This window comes from Macrobrachium rosenbergii, chromosome 41 (assembly GCF_040412425.1).
Source record: "Macrobrachium rosenbergii isolate ZJJX-2024 chromosome 41, ASM4041242v1, whole genome shotgun sequence".
Lineage (NCBI taxonomy): Eukaryota > Metazoa > Arthropoda > Malacostraca > Decapoda > Palaemonidae > Macrobrachium > Macrobrachium rosenbergii.
Window position 1 is genome coordinate 94560488 of NC_089781.1, and position 17500 is coordinate 94577987.

The following is a 17500-nucleotide window of genomic DNA, read 5'->3' on the forward strand; positions in this document are numbered from 1 at the left end:
GAGAGAGAGCTTTTGTTATTATTATAAATTTCATGAAAGTCTTTAACATCTTGAAGTATTATTTTACAATACACATTCATGTATTCCTATAAAAGGGTATATGCAGAAGCAAACAAGAGAGAGAGAGAGAGAGAGAGAGAGAGAGAGAGAGAGAGAGAGAGAGAGAGAGAGAGAGAGAGAGAGAGAGAGAGAGAGAGAGAGCTTTGTTATTATAAATTTCATGAAAGCCTTTAACATCTCGAGGTATTATTCTACAATAGACATTCATGTATTCCCATAAAAGGGTATATGCAGAAGCAAACAAAGAGAAGAGAGAGAGAGAGAGAGAGAGAGAGAGAGAGAGAGAGAGAGAGAGAGAGAGAGAGAGAGAGCTAGCTATCATCTTTAGCGAGGTATGCGGTGGTGAAAGATATTGTTCAAGCTTGCTTCCTAGAGCGTTCCCTCTCCTCTCTCTCTCTCTCTCTCTCTCTCTCTCTCTCAAAATCGTCCCTCCCCAGTGTATGACGTTCAGACAGTGTTTTAAATGCAGGGAAGAACGACTGCAATACTTACTCGCTTGTATATTCCAGCACATATCCTGGACTGCTGGAAGGGGGAAGGAAGCATTTTGGAAAAGCCTTTTGAAGTATCCCGGTGTGTTTAAATTCGTGCCCAATTCTTTCAGCTTGACGGTGGGACTAAATTACGGGTTACGGCGAAATAAAAATCGAAGAACGGTGAGTTGTTTTAGAAGGAGTTCACTAGTTTTGATGAAATATAAATCTAATAATGGTGAATTGTTTTAGAAGTAATTTACCAGTTTTGATGGAATAAACTGTGAATTATTTTCTTTTAGTATTTTACTAGTTTTGACGAAATATAAAACCAATAATGGTGAATCATTCTAGATGTAATTCACTAGATTTGACGAAATATGAATAGACAAATAAAATAATGGTGAATTATTTAAGAAGAAATTTACTAGTTTTGACGACACAAAAAAAAATCGAGCAATAGTGAATTATTTTATAAATATTTAGTTAGTTTTAACTAAAATAAAAATCAGATGCTGTTGATTTATATTATAAATATTTTATCCTTTTTGACGGAATAAAAATCTTATAACTGACTTGAATTGAATTGAATATAGAATTTAGGCCAAAGGCCAAGTACTGGGACCTATGAGGTCATTCAGCGCTGAAACGGAAGTTGACAGCAAAAGGACTGAAAGGTGTAACAGGAGGAAAACCTCAAAGCAGTTGCACTATGAATCAATTGTTAGGAGAGGGTGGAAAGTAAGACGGAAGAAAGAGAATAAGAAAGGAGGTACAGTAAAAGGAACGAATGGGGTTGAAGTATTCTCAGACTTACACTAATCACTCCCACTTTTGCACCTTTCAGCTCAGACTTTGCTTCATGTTCGCCATTCAACGAGTCTCCAAAATACTCACTCCATCGACAAAGAATTGCATTCACTTCAACCAGCATCGATCCGGTTGTATCTTCAATTCTTAGGCTCACTTTGTAAGTAACCATTCTTTCAACATGTTCGACTCTGTAGACCAGTTTCCTATTGAACTAAATTTCTTGCTCATCTCCTTCCCTCTGTTCCTATTTCTCGATTTCTTTTCTCTTTTGAAGACTGATAACCAGTAAGAACAAGGTAATTAAAAGCAAAAAAAAAAAAAAAAACTTTTCCCCAATTTTGAAAACCGATAGGCAGCAATCACAAGGTAATTAAAGCAAAAAAAAAAACTTTTCCCAATTTTGAAAACCGATAGGCAGTAACCACAAGGTAATTAAAAGCAAAAAAAAAAAACCTTTTCCCAATTTTGAAAACCGATAGCCAGTAACTACAAGGTAATTAAAAGCAAAAAAAAAAACCTTTTCCCAATTTTGAAAACCGATAGCCAGTAACTACACGGTAATTAAAAGCAAAAAAAAAAAAATCCCAATTTTGAAAAAAAAAAAACAAGGTAAATAAAAGCAAAAAAAAAAAAAAAAAAACCTTTTCCAATTTTGAAAACCGATAGGCATTAACCACAAGGTAATTAAAGCAAAGAAAAAAACCAATTTTGAAAACCGATAGGCAGTAACTAAAAGGTAATTAAAAAAAAAAAAAAAACTTTTCCCAATTTTGAAAACCGATAGGCAGTAACCACAAGGTAATTAAAAAAAAAAAAAAACCTTTTCCCAATTTTGAAACCCGATAGGCAGCAATAAAAATGTAATTAAAACAAAAACAAAGAAACCTATCCATCTTTTTAGCAATTTTGCACACCTAGCATCTTTCGTCTTTCGGAGCTCAGGGACTGAACTGGCAGCTTCCGATTTCAAGGTTCGGCTCAAAATCTCCCCTAGCACAAGGAGCCGAATCTCTAATCCGACTCCGAGCTTAAATGGGCTTTTGCAAGAGCGATCCCCGGAGGAACAAATAAATGAAACGGATAGACAGATGCTGTCTATTACGCAGTCATGGAGAAGAGACGGCTGCTGATCTCTGGAGGGTGTTGCCTTGTGTTTACAATCAGGAAATACGATTGTGTGAGAGTTCTTATTTCTGTGGCGTTGCGAAATATGAAAAGGAGGTTTACAAATATGAAAAGGAGAGGTTTAATGAGATGTGTTGGTTCTTAATGCTTGAGTGTGGGTTATGTATGCATGTATGGACAAAAAACTTTTTTGCAAACGCTATGCAGAGCAATTTTTATTAAGTGAATGTTTCGTAAGAGTTAACAGATTTTTATATATATATATATATATATATATATATATATATATATATATATATATATACACATACATATATATACATATATATAAATATATATATATATATATATACAAATATATATATATATATATACACACATACACACACACATATACATATATATATATATATATATATATATATATATATATATATATATATATATATATATATATATATATGTCTATATATATATATGTACATATATACATACATATAAATATACATATACATATATTCACACACACGCAGGTTAAACATCCACTTGAGAAGGAAGTCGCAGAATAATAATGGCGCCTAGCCTCGCTCCGTCGCCAATTTCAATCTCCACCAACCGTCCTCGTTTCTTCTCGATTGCGATTCTCGTAACTTCGACAACGGGTCGAAAAAATTGAACATAGTCGACGTCGGCCTGAACAATGACTGAATCTTCGGTACTTTGCGGAAAAAAACCGTCAATAAAGACGTCACGGATTAGCCCCGCCATTCGTTCGCCGGGTTATGGAGATGAATGTTGATGGAGTCAACAGCAAGTTTGGCAATAAAGAGAGAGAGAGAGAGAGAGAGAGAGAGAGAGAGAGACTTGGCATCTCCAAGCAAAATCGAAGTTTGCATGAAACATACAATTGCTCCTAATACTTGTAGAAGTCTCTCTAGAGAGAGAGAGAGAGAGAGAGAGAGAGAGAGAGAGAGAGAGAGAGAGAGAGAGAGAGAGAGAGAGAATTTGATCCTAGAACTCTTCTATACATTTGGAGTATAGTATAGTGAGAGAGAGAGAGAGAGAGAGAGAGAGAGAGAGAGAGAGAGAGAGAGAGAGAGAGAGTTTGCATCCTAGAACAAATCGAAGTGTACCTGGGACATACATTTGGCAGTAGGTATACTTGTAGAATCTCTCTCTCTCTCTCTCTCTCTCTCTCTCTCTCTCAGAATGCATCCTTGGGCAAATAGACATAAACTAGAATGGCTGAAACATACCCTTGGTAATATATTTATAGAAAAAAAACCCTCTCTCTCTCTCTCTCTCTCTCTCTCTCTCTTTCTCATACACTCGAAGGCTCGCAAACAAAATCGGAATTTCTAATCTGCAATAACTACATCAGATTTTAATGAGACATTCACTCGCCCGTGCATCAATGACGTCACGGAATCCTCAAATTTCTATGAATAATAAGCAAGCGAGTTGCTCATTACTGATAAGCGTTTCTAATTACAAACTTTTCCAGTACTCACAAACGTATCAGCAACTTCAATGAAGTTATTTTCGCGAATAATTGAGTAAAAAACGAAATGAGAAACGGTATCTGACAAGCTTCAGACAGTCATTTCTTTTTTCGCATCGTACATCAGAAATACATCAGTCTCTGAGGCGCACTGAGATTTGCCATCACTCATGCATAGGGAGCGAGTCTTGCAGGCCCCTTGTCATAGACAGGCAGGGAGATTGATGGGTGCTTTCATATATACACTACACACACACACACACACACACACACACACATATATATATATATATATATATATATATATATATATATATATATATATATATATATATATATATATATATATATATATATATATATATATATATATATATATATATATATATATATATATATATATATATATATATATTACATACTATCTATGCTTTTTTCAATGTACTACATTTTCTAGCGAACATAAGCGTACAGACAAACACACACACGCACACATATTTTTTTCTACTACCATACGCCCTTACCTTTGTGTAGGATAGCACCAGAAGTGTGCATCCCTCTGATTTCTTGACAACTTTTCAGGAGTCAGGTTGCTAGCCTCACCCCTTATCCTTCTAACCAAAATATTTTTTTATTCTCAGCTGAGTGGACTGATGGTCGTTAGGTCTAGAACAACCTGCAGACCTAAGAAACAGATTCAGATTAACAGTCCAAGCCGAATTCATCCTCAAATTGCAGAATTTAAGATGATTTCCCTGCTCAGAAACCTACCATAGTATTATATATCCACATACCTACTCAGAACGTCCAACAGTAATTCTGTGATCTAAATCAACACCCATCTTACATTCGAGTTCCAGGTACCTGGACAACTAGGTTTCTCCTTGTAAACATGTCTTTCACCATATCTAGCTGGAATTGTCTCATACCCTCTCTAATTCTTCCGTCTAGGAGTTCAGAATTAGAAATCACCTCTACCAAGCTGACATTGCCATCCATTCTCTCAAGGGGATTAAACTGCGTTAGGGCCCACTGATCTGCTAACTTCGCCTAGCGTCATCGCTTAACCACTTCGTTTTAGCTACATCTCTGACCCTTTTAATACTTCTTAGTCCACTCCATTGCTTCATCTTCCTCCTACGTTTATAAATCTCTTTTGCTAAACATTTACTTTCGTCTCTACTTTGCAGCTTCTTGCTGTCACCAGTTATAGCACTGACTGTAAACATCTATCACGATTCTCTTTCATTTTCTATGAATGTTCACACATCTTCCTATACTTTTTTGCCTTTTTCATAATTTTCATAAATCCAACCCAAAATGTACTGATTAGGCATTTAGTTAAATGATACGCCCTTGTCTCAGACTCAACTCACTGTACACCAAACCAGTCACCCTGACATTCACATATTCCAACAAAAGCTGTTTTTTCATTATAAACTCTCTCATCGGCTCGGAGAATTATTTCCTACACAATATATCCTCATCGCCCTCCATATTGCATTCGTGGTAATTTCACTCTAAGCTATCTATATTTCCATTTTATTACTTACAGCTTTTTCTGCTAATCTAAACCCTCCCTAACAACCATTGCATAACAGCAATCTAATCTACACATCCTTTTCCTTATCTGAGCCTCACGCTGCTCTTCACCTATTAAACAAGGCTTATCTATTGACCATTCCCTGGGGAGTTAATCATTTTCCCACCTCGCAGAATGAAGCCAGTGGAATTGCTTTGTTTCCAGAAATCCTTCGGGATTAAACGATTAACGATGGCCTGGAGGGAAACATCAATGACTTGTTGATGGGTAATCCCTAAGGCAGTGGTTCTTAACCGGGGGTGCTCGCGCCCCCTGGGGGTGCGAAGCCGGTTCCTAAGGGGTGCGAGGATGCCTATGAATAATTTGAGCAAAATATATTTCTTATATAAGCATGCTATGTTTCTCTGCAAAAAATAAAATTAAATAAAATAATAATAATAATAATAATGATAATAATAATAATTATTATTATTACTATTATTATTATCAATCTCTTATTATTTTTTTATCTCAGCAATTCAGGGATTGCGAGAACTGACTGCTGATTTTATAGGGGTACATACATTGAAAAAGGTTAAGAGCCACTGGCCCAGAAGGAAACATCAGTGACTTGATATGTAATCCTTTCCTCCTAAGGGATACAGAATCATAGTATCCCAGTTCACTGGCATTTCCTAAGGATCCAATGTACTACAAGGAGGGTAGGATAATTTACAGCCACTGATGAAGTTTAGGATAACTTGAGGTAATGCAGGAGAATAATGGATGGCAGGGAGAGTATGTGATAAATCAGGAAATGACAAGTTTAGTGAAGGGAAATTAAAGAGATTACTTGAGATGCAATACGTATGTATAAATGTGTATGTATATGTATATATATAATATACATACATACATACATACATATATATTTATACATACATACATACATACATATATACATATATACATACATACATACATACATACATACATATACATATATATATATATATATATATATATATATATATATATATATATATATATATATATATATATATATATATATATATATATATATATATATATATATATATATATATTCTATAAGCGAATCCCACAGGAAAATGACAGACAGAAGTTCAGTGCCAAGCGCTTTCACGTTTATTAACGCATCGTCTGGGCCCAAAAGAGACACAGATAAAAAGAAGGTTACAAAGTAAACAAAAAGAACAAGAATACCAAAACCATACTTTAATTTCGGGCCAACTTAAGCTAACGCAGGAGAGCAAAGTAAGGCAAGATGAAGAAGCAACGAAAACAGTAATTAACAGGACGAGAAAACGACAGGTTTAACGAAGGAAACATAATAGACGACACGAGGTCAAATGCGCCTATGCAAACAAACACCAGAGCTTGAGATGCGAGGTCAAATTCGCCTATACAAACAAACACCATAGATGCGATTGCGTTTTTACATAAATATCGAATCTGATTCATCCCCCCATCCCAACGTGGATAAAAAAGAGAGCACCACAAAGCGCAACAAAACAAACAAATAAAAAAAAAATACAAAAAAACAAAAAAACACTCACCGTCTTCTCATTGAGTCTCAGCACCTGACAGTCGAGGGAAGCCGTGTCGCTCGCATGGACCGAAACTGTGGCATTATGTCTGCCCAAGAAGGACGGCTGGGTATCCACGTCAGTCGAGTGTCCCGAGGGGGAGAGAGTCGTCGAGGAGTAGGCGTAGGAGCTCTCGATGCTGGGGGCGAACCCCCCTCCTCCTACACCTCCAACTCCTACTCCTCCCCCACTTCCTCCTATACCTCCCCCTCCTGCCGCAGCCACTGTGGGAAAAGAGAGGAAAGGGTTAGTCAAAGATCTTTTTTTTTTTTTTCTACGGGTGAGGTGCTGATGATAATAAGATGTTGATATAAGGATGTTGTGGAAGATGCGTCTTATATTCTTGAATAAAACTTTTTTTTTTTAATGAATGGAAAGGTGATTTTTCTGAATAAAATTGCGTTGTTTTACGAATGAAAAGGCCATTTTTTTAAATTTATGAAAGTTGTTTTTTTATGAATGAAAGGGCATTTTTTTATGAATGAAAATGTCAGTGAATTAGGGAGTACTACCCAGTTGTACGAGGAATATGTCTTGCAGAAATACATATAAGCGTCATTGTATATTCATGATTTCATTTCCCAAGCTCGGATGAATAGGAAGGGAGTCAGGAATGGCATCCACAGAACATCTACCAAAAATTATGAAATAAGCCGTACAACGAGTGTTAGAAACATCTAAAAAGATTCTTGAAAAACAGCGACCCCAACTAGGGATTAAGCTGAGAACAGCATTCATGAATTACAGAAGAAGAGTTTGAGAAGTACTTATTAGAAGAAAAAAAATGATAAAATATAGGTAGATAGCTTATCAGTGGACAGAGAGAGAGAGAGAGAGAGAGAGAGAGAGAGAGAGAGAGAGAGAGAGAGAGAGAGAGAGAGAGAGAGAGAGAGAGAGAGAGAGTACCTTCATATTAGATTTGCTTATGAACAAAATAGAAGAATTTTCACATGAATTATATAATTTATATTCCACTTCACTTCATTACTTGTCTGTGCATATATATATATATATATATATATATATATATATATATATATATATATATATATATATATATATATATATATATATATATATGTATATATAGATTATAAGTGGGAGTCACAGTGTACAGATCTCAGCATCTTACTTCTAAAAGTTTTTGGTGCAGTAAGTTATAAAAAATTTATAATTTGTATTAGAGAAACATACATTACCAAATTTTGTGTTTACAATATCACACACTAACACTATATATATACATACATACATACACACACACACACACACATACACATATATACACATATATATATATATATATATATATATATATATATATATATATATATATATGGGAAATAAAGGCTATATTTCAGAGACCAAATTGTCTCTCTCCTCAGGCAACCATTTGCCTGGGGAGAGAGACAGTTTGGTGTCCAAGATATAGCCTTTATTTTCCACATTTTTGGCGTTTGTATGGGCTCCTTATATCTGATGGAATTCTATTTTAACAGAAAATATTTCACAGTCATACATATATATATACATATATATATATATATATATATATATATATATATATATATATATATATATATATATATATATATATATATATGTTTAATAACAGGATCTCATTTAAACAAGATGGCATCTAGCAAAGATATTTATTCAGATACCATTCTGTTGAAATGAGGTCCTGATATTAATTGTATTAATGCACAAAACAATTGTGCAAGAGATAAAGTTTTTAAAATATATATATATATATATATATATATATATATATATATATATATATATATACACACATGTATGTATGTATATATATATATATATATATATATATACACACATATACAACACAGATATACCTTCATCAAGAACAAGAGTAAAACCCACGAGGAAAAAACTCACTGGAATTGAACAAGCCGAGAGAACACTCACGCCTGTGAATAACGCAGAAGTGTAAAAAAAAAAAAAAAAAAAAAACTCGAAAAAAAGTAAAGTTTCCAAAAGGACTTTTCGGCTTACACTAAAATTGATGGCCCGTTCTTCTGTAGTTCTTCCAATCTGTCCTGTCAGTTAGCGCTCTCTGTTGTCTCCCATTCCATCTTTTTTTCGTTATTTATTCACTTTTTTATTTTTCCCTTTCGTTTATCTTTTATCTGGCGGGAGACGAAAAGAATGAAAAAAAAAAATAAATAAAACAAGGTGTTGGTTTGTTTCCGTTCCTCTGTTCGCTTCGCTGTTATTCTTTTGTTTTCTTTGTTTTTAATTGCAAAGGACATTCGTCTAAACTTTTATTTCTATTTTTATTTCGTTGTTTCTTTGCTAAAACTGAAGGAATGTAGGTTACTTTGAATCAAGAAATACAGACGTTAAAAAATATGGTAATTATAATTATTTTTGTTTTTCTACTTTTTTCATTGTTTTTGTTTTAAAACTGAAGGACTTTCAATTTTCTTGAAATGAAGAATAAAGAAAGAATAAATATGGTAATTTTTTGGTAATCTTGAGCTTTGTTTAATTGTAATTTTAATCTATTCAATTAGACCCTTTGTTTAATTATGGTAATCTTATGGCTCTGTTTAATTATGGCAATCTAATGGTTCTCTATCCATATGGTAAGCTTATGGTTCTGTTTAATTATGGTTCTCTATCCATATGGTAAGCTTATGGTTCTGTTAATTTAATTATGGCCGTGTTTAATTATGGTCTTATGGCTCTCTACGACAAAATGGCAATCTCTCTCTGTTTCTGAACTTATGGCTCTGTTTAATTATGGTAATCGTATGGCTGGTTCTGCTCTTTTAATTATGGTGGGCTCTGTTCAATTACAGTAATCTGGTCCTGTGTACAATTATGGTAATTTTATGCCCCGGCATTCTTATGGTATTTAATCCAATGGTCAAGATGGTCTTATGGGTTTGATTTTAATTATGGCTCTGTTCCATTACAGTAATCTTACGGCTCTGTTTAATTATGGCAACACTATGGCTTTGTTTAATTATGGTAATCTTACGGCTCTTTAATTATGGTAATCTTATTGCTCTGTTTAGTTATGGTAATTTAATGGTCCTGTTTAATTATGGCAATACTATGGCTCTGTTTAATTATGGTAATCTTATGGCTCTACTTAATTATGGTAATTTTATGGCTCTGTTTAATTAAGGTAATCTTTAGGCTTACTTTAATTATGGTAACCTTATAGTTCTTCATAATCATGGAAGTTTTATGATTCTGTTTACGATAATCTTAGGTTTTGTTTAATTATTTCAATTATATGGCTCTGTTTATATACAAATAATTGTCAAAGAAACAGTATAACCTAATGAGCCGACCTCGCTTTAAATTACCACTTTCTTTCAGTCAAACAACGAAATCAAACAAAAAAGTTACGAATCAATAAGAAACAAGTAATAAATGCGCCGAAGTTTCTTCGGCGCAATCAAGTTTTCTGTGCAGCCGCTACAGCGTATAATCAAGGCCACCGAAAACAGATCTATCTTTCGGTGGTCTCGTTGTAATGCTGTATGAGCCGCGGCCCATGAAACTTTAAACATGGCCCGGTGGTGGCCTATCCTATATCGTTGCCAGAAGCACGATCATGGCTAACTATAACCATAAATGAAATAAAAACTAATGAGGCTGGAGGGCTGCAATTTGGTATGTTTGATGATTGGATGGTGGATGATTAACATACCAATTTGCAGCCCTCTAGCCTCAGTAGTTTTTAAGATCTGAGGGCGGACAGAAAAAAGTGCGGACAGAATAAAGTGCGGACGGACGGACGAAGCCGGCAGAATAGTTTTCTTTCACAGAAAACTAAAATCCATCACGGAGTATAGACTATTAAACATAAACACTGCATAAAGTTCGGTCCATTTCACAACATTCGTTCACCCTTTCCGTTAACATTCGTTCAGTCGCAACACAGCGATCTGGTGACGTCAGAGGACGAATGGATATTAAAAATAAAAAATAAAAAACCGATAATAAACTAGGACTTGGGAGAATGGAGAGCCATGTGCATCGTTTATTACGTAAGTTGCTCCGTTTGTTTCCGGCGCGGTTTCTTCGGCAGCGGCAGGTCCCGGATCATTCCGGAGGCGAACTTTGGCGTTTTCCTGCCGGAGTCGGCAGCTGATGACGGCAGCAGCCGGCAGCCGGTAGCAGGCAGCGTCAGCCGGAATCGACGGTGGAAATCTCTCGGGAAATTCGGGTTGTTTTGTCGTCTTGGGTTTTTTTTTTTTTTTTGGTTCGTCTTGTGATTAACTCTCATTTTTCCTTCATTTTTCTGATTTTCTTCTTCTTCCTCTCTTTCCTTGATTTGACATCTCTTCGTCGTATCCTGAATTTCTTGACTTCTGATATTCCTTTGCTTTATTTCTTTAATTCTTATTTTTCCCTTCCCTTTATTTCTCTCACGTTTTTCCTCTATTTATCCCCTAACTTTCCTCCTCGTTTCCTCTTCTTCTTCTTCTTCTTTCACCTCTCTCCTCGTTTCGTTTTATATTTCTTTCCTCTTATACCTCCATTTCTTCTTCTTCTTCTTCTTCTTCTTCTTCTTCTTCTTCTTCTTCTTCTTTTGTTCTTCTTTTCCTTTCTCTCTCGTTTCTTATATTTTTTCTTTCCTCTTATACTACCATTTTTTCATTTTCTTCTTCTTCTTCTTCTTCTTCTTCTTCTTCTTCTTCTTCTTCTTCTTCTTCTTCTTCTTCTTCTCCTTCACCTCGCTACTCTAATCTTCTAATTTTTCCTTCTCTATACTTCTCTGTTACTTATTCTTCTTCTTCTTGTCCCATTCCTTCACCACCCTACTCTTTTTTTCTAATTTTTCTTTCCCCCCTCCTAATTCCCTCGGCAAATCCTGAAGGGCGGAATTGCATCACCAGAAGCAAACGTCCCTTGGAAGCGCCCGACGAAAAGTGTGCAATTGCAGCGTGATTGCACTCATTCAAAAAAAAAAGAAAAAAAAATTAAAAAGTTAAAATTCTTTTCCCCGTTATGTTCTCTTTCCAAAAATGACTTTCTTTTCTCTTTAACGAGACGTTCTTTTATTTAAAATGGTTAAAAGGTAAAATTTTCTTTTTCAGATTGTTCTCTTTCCAAAAATGGACTTCTTCTTTTCTCTAGTCTAACGAGACGTTCTTTTTATATTTCTTTCCATTTTTTTTTTACTGTAGATTGGACACAGTACTTTGAAAAATATATAGATTAAGTTTCGTGCAAAAATCTTAAAAAGGTAAAACATTTTTTTTCATAATGTTCTCTCTCCAAAAATTGACTTATTTTCTCTAACCTAACGAGACGTTCTTTTTATATTTCTTTCCATTTTCTTTTACTGTAGCTTGATCAAAGTACTTTTAAAAATACATAGATCAAGTTTCTCGAAAAAAAATGCTAAAAAGGTAAAATTCTTTTTTTTTTATAATGTTCTCTTTCCAAAAATGGGCTTCTTTTTTTTCTAATCTACCGAGACGTTCTTTTTATATTTCTTTCCATTTTTTTACTGTAGAGTGATCAAATTACTTTAAAAAATAAGTAGATCAAGTTTCTAAAGAATTTTAAAAAGGTAAAATTCTTTTTTTCATAACGTTCTCTTTTCAAAAATGGACTTTTTTTTTCTCTCTAATCTACGAGACGCTCTTTTTATATTTCTTTCCATTTTTTTTACTGTAAAGTGATCAAATTACTTTTAAAAATACATATATCAAGTTTCTCGAAAAAAATTTTATAAAGGTAAAAATTTTTTTATAATGTTCTCTCTCCAAAAAATGGACTTTTATTAATCTAATGGGTTTTTTTTTTCATTTTTTTAAATTTTCTTTCCTGTTTTTCATAGGGACTGATCAATATTCCCTTTTTGTACATTATCATAAGTAATAAAGGTTTTATTTCCAGCGTAATTACTCTCATTCAAAAAAAAAAAAATTAAATAGGTAAAATTCTTTGTCCTATCATGATGTTCTCTTTCCAAAAATGGACTTCCATTCTTATTTTCTTAATCTAAAGAAGAGTTTTTATATTTTCTTTCCTTTTTTCTTATTTTACACTGATCTATATACTTTTATAAGCTTTAATGATAAAGTTTAGTAAAAAATATTATGCCTCAGTTGGGCAAAAATATAGTGAGGTTGAGTCACTTGAAAAAAAACCTACCTTTCCTAAACACATTTCCCTTCAGGAAACGACCTGAGAGAGAGAGAGAGAGAGAGAGAGAGAGAGAGAGAGAGAGAGAGAGAGAGAGAGAGAGAGAGAAATGCACGGTATTTGAAAAGCCTACAGACAATTGTATATACGACAACATATTTCCATATTTGTAGGCCTATGTTGGTGGGTATTATTAAATAGCTATGGAAATGTCTATTACGTGAAAACATACACTTACACTACACTATATATATATATATATATATATATATATATATATATATATATATATATATATATATATATATATATATATATATATATATATATATATATTTATAAATATATCTATCTACTGTATATATCTATCTATCTATCTATCTATCTATCTATTTATCTATCTATATATATATATATATATATATATATATATATATATATATATATATATATGTATGTATGTATGTATGTATGCATGTATGCATACATGCGTAAGTGTTACATTTTAAATCGGATGCCAGGAAAATTATTATTATTATTATTATTATTATTATAAATAAGCACACATTTATGAAACAATAAAAATTGCTATTAACACTGGACAAACGTCTACTGAATATAATAAAGCATGGCATTTTTCATATGAGCATCACAGCTTCCACGTAATAAACTGGGTTATTGACACTCCCAGTGGCACTCGACTCGTAATGTTTCATGTGTTTCGAAGTGAAACTCACAGTGAAACGCAGTTTGACTTCACAAGAGAAATGGTTCTCTATAAATTTACGTTATAAGATTTGTCTGTTAGGAAAAGGACAATATGCAGTGTCTGATAATCTCACAGAGAATTGGACAGATTTGAATTAACAAGAAACTCTCTGGATTTTAGGCCACTCTAGTGAGATACTGACGTGAAGAGATGTTCTGTTAGGAATGATTTAGGCCGGAATAAATCGTCCAGAGGGAGAGATAGGCCTAGGAGTGGTTTACCTTTTTGAACAATTCAGTATCTTACACATTTCTACCTTTCTCTCTTTAAATCTTCAGCTGAAAACCTTTAAGGACAGTCAACTGACTTTATTAAACCCAAGAGGGACCCACAGGAAAACCAGCCTACAGAGACATAAATGTTACAGTAAAAGATGATAAATGAATAAATAAATATGGGGGGAATAGAATACAGAGCCGACACACCTGAAATTCAGGAGACGTCAGCAGAGAGGAGGAATGTATTTGTCCCTCGCTTAAATGTTTGAAGGCTAGGGGATTCCACAACTGCACTTGGCAAACTCTTCCACATTTTAGTTTTAGCCAAGATAAACTACTAGGAAACTGAGTAGTGTTAAACCTGATGCTAGAAAACAAAACAGTGACTACAGTGTGCCGTTTTCAGTTTTCTGTAAAAAAAACTATTGTGCTGGCTTTGTCTGTCTGTCGGCCCTCAGATCTTAAAAACTACTAAAGCTAGAGGGTTACAAATTGGTATGTTGATCACCCACCCTCCAATCATCAGACATACCAAATTGCAGCCCGCTAGCCCCTGTAGTTTTCATTTTATTTAAGATTAAATTTAGCTATAATCGTGCGCCTGGCAACGATATAGGACGTGAAACCACCAGGCCGTGGTTAAAGATTCATGGGCCGCCGCTCATACAGCGTTATACCGAGACCACCGAAAGTTAGATCTAGTTTTCGGTGGCCTTGATTATACACTGTACAGAAAACTCGATTGCGCCGAAGAAAAATCGGTGCATTTTTTACTTGTTTAGTATCGGGTTGAATACTGCTTCGGTGACTGAAAGCGCATCTACACGAAAAATCATTCGAGAACCACTACCTAAAAGCGACAGAGTATTTACATACATACAAACTGGGGCATAAAAGGTCAACAATCCTGTCACATCCCTCGTCCTGTGACCTGTTCCGCCTTGTTGTCAACTTGGCAAAAAAGAAACATCCCACTTCCACGTAGTTTGATTACTGTCGAGAACCTTTTTATAAAACTGCTTACTTTTAACCCTGGCTGGACTAATTTCCCGGAACCTTAACTACTCTCTCTCTCTCTTATTAGGAAACAGAAAATTTTAACGTGAATGTAAGTCAAGTTCTCACAGAGCACTACTCTCTCTCTCTCTCTCTCTCTCTCTCTCTCTCTCTCTCTCTCTTCTCTCTCTCTCTCTCATTACGAAATGGAAAATTTTAACGTGAAAAGTAAGTCAAGTTCTCACAGAGCAACTACTCTCTCTCTCTCTCTACTCTCTCTCTCTCTCTCTCTCTCTCTCTCTCTCTCTCTCATTACTAATGAAATACAAATTTTAAAGTGAATTTAAGTCAAGTTCTCACAGAGCAAGTACTCTCTCTCTCTCTCTCTCTCTCTCTTACTAAGAAATACAACATTTTAAAGTGAAAGTAAGTCAAGTTCTCAAAGAGCTCTCTCTCTCTCTCTCTCTCTCTCTCTCTCTTACTAAGAAATACAACATTTTAAAGTGAATGTCAGTCAAGTTCTCATAGAGCAACTACTCTCTCTCTCTCTCTCTCTCTCTCTCTCTCTCTCTCTCTCTCTCTCATTAGGAAATAGAACAAATGAGTACGATGGAGAAGAGCAATCATTTTTTTTTTCTTTAACTGTACAACAGACTATCTAGCTAGATTACAAGAAACTTAATCATTATTTAAATTAGATGAGATGCTGCCTTCCCCTAGATCCTTAGATTACGTGACAATACCTTTTTCAGAATTAGATTTTTTTAAGATATAAAGGTCATTCCTTTTATTAGAAGGGAAACCAAACTAAAAATTCTGTCTGGATGAGACATTACAAATGAAAATATTTTCCTATACATTTTCCTTTTACTGAACCACCATTCACATTATCTATCTTCCATCTTGCTATCCACCCTCTCCTAACAATTATTTCATAGTGCAACTGTGAGGTTTTCCTCCTGTTACACCTGTCAAACCTCCTTTACTCTAAATTTCCCTTTCAGCACTGAATGACCTCATAGGTCCCAGCGGTTGGCCTTTGTCCTAAGCTCTGTAAACCAGTCTATACATTTTCCCCTTTAGCAGGGTAGCTCTAGAAAGTGGTACCCTTCAAATTTTTCCACAAGACACTTTTGGGACGAATTAATTCCACAATGCAATTCTCCACACCAGCTGTGACCCACTACAGCCTACTAACCACCAAGTACACAGTTGGCAGCTTAGGTCGATACAAGCGCAGTGCAGTGTAGCAGAACTTGCCTTCAGAGCTGCGCTTTAAATAGAAATCATTTTACTGGTGAGCATCATTTACACTAAACCGATTTTATATATATCATTTACATATAAACCATATATATATATATATATATATATATATATATATATATATATATATATATATATATATATATATATATATATATATATATCACATTACCGTACTCTGAACGTTATCCACTTATTCGTCAGTGGTTGATGTTGATCAAGGCGTCCCAAGCTGGGTTCATCTCCTATGCCCTGCGTGTCCAAATTGAATCTAGTACCCTACTTCATAATGATGGAATACTAAGGGGCTTGTCCTCTCCATCTGAGCTGACCGTGTCCTAAAGGATATCCCCGGGGATAATATATATTATTTTTGGTGGTTCTTAATCACAGAGTTGCGTTTTTTCTTGACCGTGTCCTATAAGGTATCCTTGGGGATAATATTCATATTTTTTTTATGATTTTTAATCATAAGGAGGTCTTCTTTTTCGTGCACTTTGAGATTTTGCTTGCATCCTGTGACTCTCAAGAGCTTTTCCCGTCGTGCAATGATAGCAAACATTAATATGAATATTAATATGAATTTTTATCGATTTTCATACAGATGGTTCTAACATGGTAACACCAGAGTTTAGTTACTGTTTTTTTTTATGAGAGAACTTTTTGATAATTTTTTTTACCTGATATTTATCAAAGATTTTGTCATGCGTTAAGGTTATATTCTTTTTCTTCTTCTTTCCAGCTTAATCCCTAGTTGGGGTAGCTGTTTTCAATGAGCCTTCCAGGTGTCTAAGCGCACACTGAAGGTTTATTTCATAATTTTTTATGCATTATGTCAAGAGCTGTCAAGTTTACGTTTAACTTTGAAATTAACCTGTATATTAAAAATATTATGCACCATTTTGTTGTGTGGTGAGCGAAGCTGGTTCTTAAAACAGAAATACAAAGTTATCCCCAAATAAAAAAAAATTATTCATCATAATACTTT

The 17500-nt window shown here is 34.4% G+C and overlaps 1 protein-coding gene across 2 annotated transcripts in view; it reads right to left on the reverse strand.

Annotated features, from left to right (window-relative positions):
* The window catches only part of LOC136827021 (zwei Ig domain protein zig-8-like), a 478879-nt gene that overhangs the window by 141688 nt on the left and 319691 nt on the right, over positions 1-17500 (reverse strand). For both annotated transcript variants that reach the window (XM_067084707.1, XM_067084706.1), the window contains one exon: positions 7093-7346. In XM_067084707.1, the coding sequence (XP_066940808.1) occupies positions 7093-7346 (254 nt within the window). The remainder of the gene's footprint in view (positions 1-7092; positions 7347-17500) is intronic.